Source organism: Calidris pugnax, unplaced genomic scaffold (genome assembly GCF_001431845.1).
Source record: "Calidris pugnax isolate Ruff unplaced genomic scaffold, ASM143184v1 scaffold1902, whole genome shotgun sequence".
In the NCBI taxonomy this organism is placed as follows: domain Eukaryota; kingdom Metazoa; phylum Chordata; class Aves; order Charadriiformes; family Scolopacidae; genus Calidris; species Calidris pugnax.
In genome coordinates this window covers 1-5,826 of record NW_015092325.1, presented here as the reverse complement: position 1 = coordinate 5,826, position 5,826 = coordinate 1, and the positions used below count along the sequence as shown (strand labels likewise).

General features: G+C 40.4%; 2 protein-coding genes across 2 annotated transcripts; both read right to left on the bottom strand.

The window, feature by feature from the left end:
• Nucleotides 1–785: 785 nt before the first annotated feature.
• LOC106900319 (methylmalonyl-CoA mutase, mitochondrial-like) lies at nt 786–2,082 on the bottom strand. Its single transcript, XM_014962335.1, has 2 exons — nt 1,719–2,082; nt 786–949 (listed from the first exon to the last, which is right to left on the bottom strand). Exons 1-2 carry the CDS (start codon nt 1,995–1,997, stop codon nt 788–790), a joined length of 441 nt encoding a protein of 146 aa, XP_014817821.1. The 5' UTR covers nt 1,998–2,082; the 3' UTR covers nt 786–787.
• Nucleotides 2,083–2,763: 681 nt separating this feature from the next.
• On the bottom strand, nt 2,764–4,536 carry LOC106900318 (methylmalonyl-CoA mutase, mitochondrial-like; the record flags this gene model as incomplete). Its single annotated transcript, XM_014962334.1, has 2 exons — nt 2,764–3,087; nt 4,365–4,536. Coding segments are annotated over 2 exons (496 nt in total), but the record flags the coding sequence as incomplete, so codon positions are not given.
• Nucleotides 4,537–5,826: the final 1,290 nt, after the last annotated feature.

Below are 5,826 nucleotides of genomic sequence, written 5' to 3'. Positions count from 1 at the left end.
ATGTAAACACGCAGAGCTGAAGCCAGTAAAATTCATTATATTAAAGACAGTGAATTAGCTACTGAAACAATTTTCCAAAGGCTCTAACAGACTCTCCACCACTAGAAAGTCTGAAAATAAGGCTGGATCTTTTTCTGCATGATCCACTTCTGAAGTCTGAATGTGCAACAGGCTACATGAACCACACCTTTTTATTTTTAGACTCACCATATAGTTAGGGAATCTGTTAAACAACCAGACCACTGACACAGTGATTCTGCTTACTTTAACAGTAACTATACAAAATTTACAGTATTCTCCTTAAAATTAAATTTTATTTTTAGCAAATTTGCAACTGTAAATTGAACTACCTGCATTTCGCCTTGTTAGGCATTTTTTTTCCAAATATTTCAAAATAATACTAATGAAAAAAATTTCAATAATACTACAGTATAAAAGAATTATAAGAGTTCTTGCTGCATTCTGCCATCCTAAGGTTAACAACTGTATCAGATATAGCAGCTGAGAGATCTTCTTTCTGACCCAGAGACCAACTGTCACAACAGACCTTGACAGTGCTTGGGCTTGTATGTGATTTTATTCAGTCTATTACTGTAGATGTAGTGCAAGTGTCTGTTGGACCAGGTATTTTCCTACCACTGAAACTGTGTAACAAAACCAAACCCAAACCTATCTGCAATGTGAGCGCTGCCAATATCATTGCTTGTATGTGTAAAAATACTGACTTTGATATTAAACTCTAGAGGTTTTACCAAAAGCCAGTTTTATACTTGCAAATTTCTTTAGCTCACCTTGGTGCAAATTCATCAATGGTAAGGCCAGCTTTAAGTCCAGTTCTGCAGTACTCCAAGCCATCTGCTATAGTATAAGCTAATTCGAGGATGGTGTCGGCTCCTGCCTCTTGCATATGGTATCCGCTGATTGAAATGGAATTGAATTTTGGCATATACTACAAAAAAATAAAGAGAACATGGTAGGACATTGCAGGGGGATTAGACTAGATGACCTTTAAAGATCCCTTCCAACTCAAACCATTTTATGACAGCAGAAGAAGGAAGGATCAGATAATTGTTCTACCAACATTCACAAACAATCCACTCTTTGTCGATTGCGAATACAACCCATCTCTGTTAAATGGTATTTGCAGATCTAAATGTTACATGCTTTTACCTTTTTGTGCTATTTCTTGTGCTTAAACTATCACCCACCATGATAAATCTCCTTCTCCATTACAGGCTGTGTTCCAACTCTCCAACAAAAACACAGCTAAGGAAACAACCGGTAGTACTGAACTTCCACTCATCAGTTCAGGACTTCCCTCCTTTCATGATCTGCTTTTCATACTCAATTTCACAGCAGAAGTCCTCCAGGATTTCTTACCTCTTCACTCCTCCTTATAGCTGTGAAAGGCTTCTTAAGTTTGTGGCTTCTTACTTTCTATGCAAAGGACAGCCTGTCTGTTACTTGCCTCCAAGCTTCCCGCCGCCTTTTTAGGATTAGGCTCACCTTAATCTGACTTTGATTTGGATTGACTTAAAAATCTTAAAATTAATGCTGTAAGTGATTTGGGATCTTCACTTCTCCTCCCGGCCCCTTCCAAAACCACATCATTCTTCACTATGACAGGTCTTCCCATCTTCTGCTTTGTTCTCCAAAGTGCCTCATAAATAGTTAACTATATATAATAACCGAAGTAAATACATTTAAATGATAAATACCTTTGAAGTGTACTGGAAGATGTCAGCAATAATCCGCATGGATGGTTCTGGGGGGAAAATGTAAGTATTTCGGACCATGAACTCCTTCAAGATGTCATTTTGGATTGTCCCTGTCAGCTTGGCCTGAGGCACTCCCTGTTCTTCTCCAGTGACAATGAACGTTGCCAACACGGGAATGACTGCCCCGTTCATTGTCATAGAAACCGACATTTTCTCTAGAGGAATTCCATCAAAAAGGATTTTGGTGTCTTCCACTGTATCAATGGCAACTCCAGCCATTCCGACGTCTCCTCGAACTCGTGGATTGTCTGAATCATAACCACGGTGGGTGGCTAAATCAAAAGCAACAGATAATCCCTGCTGGCCAGCTAAATGAAAAAGAAAAAAGAAAACAAAAAAAAAACAACAGAGAGAGAAATTCAGAAGTGTTGAACAGACTTGCATTACGACTGGATCTAAATTTATCAATTTTATTTTACATTATCTAAGCCTGGACAACAAACCAATTTTTGCTGTTCAACACTGTTCCCTCCCCAAACCTGTCCAAGGTCTTCTAGGCCTAAACTTTAAATAAAAAAGCTTTTAGATGAAAAAAAAGAAATATTGTAGTCCTTCTAGCTGAGTCACACAATCAGCTTAACAAATTACTGAATAACAGTTTAGCCACAAGTTATAAATGTGATAGACAGACAGTATCAGGGCTTATATATATAAATTCTACTTAGCTTAGCTGGAGACACAAGTGTGATAAATTAGGTCACATTACCTTCTCTTTATCACAAATTAAACACACACACACTGACTGTTACCCTGGCTCTTGTGACGTACATTGTTTATTTGTAAAGCAAAGTGATGCATTTCTAAACCTGCAGAAGGAGAAAATTACTCATATAAAGCAGGGAACGGGGCAGTTAGAGCTCTTGGCAGACTTGTTGCTGCAACCTGAAAGCAGCATCCGAAACTCTGCTACCCCCAGCATTCACCCTCCCACCAGCACTGCTGTTCCTTCTCAATGTCAGCAGAGCTCTTAACTGTCAGATGCCAGCTATTGTCTTTGAGCCAAAAAACTAGGTGTTAGTGCTAAAGTGTAATGACAAAAAATTAAATTTCTGCCTAGTTTCAAGAAATGGAAGTCATAGACGTCGTTGGTGAGGGACTCCATGAGGTAGGATCCCCCCCAGGGGTCTGCCACTTTAGGAATACCCGACTCCTCCTGAATGATGATCTGCGTGTTGCGAGCGATGCGAGCGCTCTTCACTGTCGGCAAACCCAAGGCTTCATCAAATGAATTTGTGTGCAAAGACTGTGTGCCTCCAAACACCGCCGCCATGGCCTCGATTGTCGTGCGGATAACGTTGTTAAAGGGATCCTGGAAGGAAAAGGAGAGCTCTGAAGCACCATGGTTCTGCCACTGGGCTGAGGCAGATCACTCACACAGACACACGTACCACTGCAATGAAATGAATGCAGGATTTCCCACTGAAACGCTGGAATCATAATAAAAACTGAAAAAGAATCATAGACTCATAGAATTGCCCAGGTGGGAAAGGACTTTTCAGAACACTGAGTCCAACCGTCAGCCTAACACTGACAAAAACCACCACTAAACCATATCTCGAAGCACCACGGCTGCCCATAATTTAAATAACTCCACGGATGGTGACTCCCCACCACTTCCCTGGGCAGTCTGTTCCAATGCTTGATAATCCTTTCAGCATAAATTTTTTTCCTAATATCCAATCTAAACCTCCCCTGGCACAAATTGAGGCCGTAAGAAAAATAAGGCCATAAGAAAACGATAAGCATCCAATCAAACTGGTATATCACTTATCAGAATCTTGGATAAAGAGATCAATCCATAAAGAAAGTCAAAATTATCAGCGTATGAGTGAATCAGTCATGATAACAAAGCAAAGCCTAACTTATATTTAGTGGAGTTTCAAAGAACTTAATGAATCCAAGTTGGAGAGGCTTGAACAGGTAGTCCCAATGTTCTCCATCCAGAATACAGCAGAGGGCTACAAAGACTATTAGGGGCCTGGAGCATCTCTCTTACAAGTAAAGGCTGAGGCACTTGGGTCTTCTTAGTCTGGAGAAGAGAAGACTGAGGGGGGATCTGATCAATGCCTGCAATTACTTCAAGGGTAGGTGTGAAGAGGATGGGGCCAGTCTTTTTCCAGTGGTGCCCAGTGACAGGACAAGAGGTAATGGGCACAAACTTGAACGTAAGAAGTTCCACCTAAACATGAGGAGGAATTTCATCACTTTGAGGGTGGCAGAGCACTGGAACAGGCTGCCTGGAGAGATGGTGGAGTTTCCGTCTCTGGAGACATTCACAACCCGGCTGGACACATTCCTGTGCACCTGCTCTGGGAGGACCTGCTCTGGCAGGGAGGTTGGACTAGATGATCTCCAGAGGTCCCTTCCAACCGCATATGGCTCTGTGATTCTGTGACACTCAACAAGGCTTTTTGTGCTACATAAGCAGAAAGTTGTATCCAACACATCTGTCATCTGACTGAAAGTAAGAAAAATTGTCTCCTTCAGAAAGCTGCATCTTTATGAGTAAAACCAGCAGCTCCCGTTAAGATATACACCATGAAAACATATTTAAATGAGGAAGTTGATGAGAGTCTGAATTCTAACCTGCTCAGTGAGTGACCAGCCCGAAGTCTGACAATGAGCTCTCAGCAGAAGAGATTTGGGATCCTTGGGTTTAAACATTTTCTCTATCAAGTGAGCCCACAGCCGCCTCCCAGCTCTCAGCTTGGCTATTTCCATATAGAAGTTCATGCCAATTCCCCAGAAGAAGGAAAGCCTGTAATAAGAGCACACAAAGAGGATAAAACATTAAACCATTCTAATAATTCTGTTTCAGTAAAGGAGAAGTCCTACAGCAAGGTCTCTGATTAATTTACGTTTACAGAAAGAAACCAGACATAAGATAATGTGAATATTCCCAGATACTGATGCCAATTGCTACAGAATGATGCACATTTATGCCAATAAACTGATTTAGCCTCCAAAAAAAGGTGACTGCAGGCAAATTGCCAGCGACAATGGCCCCTGGAAGTGCTAAACTGTCCCCAGGGACTGTTTCAGGGGAGCTCTAGGTGCAGCTGTGTTCCAGCATGTCAGTAATGCAGACAGTGACACTCCAGCGCCAGGGAATGCTCCTGGACACAATCTAATGCTGTAGTTATGCTCACAAACTACTTATGAGAAGATGTAACATATTATAAACATGATTTCATCCTTTTCCTCATGATTTTAAATAAAATCTGAATCTAACATCAGTTCAATACCTGGATAGCATATCAGGGAACAGACTGACTGATCTACTTATTCCTACTTGTAGCTTCTAAGATTTATAAATGTAAACACGCAGAGCTGAAGCCAGTAAAATTCATTATATTAAAGACAGTGAATTAGCTACTGAAACAATTTTCCAAAGGCTCTAACAGACTCTCCACCACTAGAAAGTCTGAAAATAAGGCTGGATCTTTTTCTGCATGATCCACTTCTGAAGTCTGAATGTGCAACAGGCTACATGAACCACACCTTTTTATTTTTAGACTCACTGTATAGTTAGGGAATCTGTTAAACAACCAGACCACTGACACAGTGATTCTGCTTACTTTAACAGTAACTATACAAAATTTACAGTATTCTCCTAAAAATTAAATTTTATTTTTAGCAAATTTGCTACTATAAATTGAACTACCTGCATTTCGCCTTGTTAGGCATTTTTTTCCAAATATTTCAATATAATACTAAAGAAAAAAATTTCAATAATAGTACAGTATAAAAGAATTATGAGATCTCTTGCTGCATTCTGCTGTCCTAAGGTTAACAACTGTATCAGATATAACAGCTGAGGGATCCTCTTTCTGACCCAGAGACCAACTGTCACAACAGATCTTGACAGTGCTCGGGCTTGCACGTGATTTTATTCAGTCTATTACTGCAGATGTAGTGTAAGTGTCTGTTGGACCAGGTATTTTCCTAGCACTGAAACTGTGTAACAAAACCAAACCCAAACCTATCTGCAATGTGAGCGCTGCCAATATCATTGCTTGTATGTGTAAAAATACTGACTTTGATATTA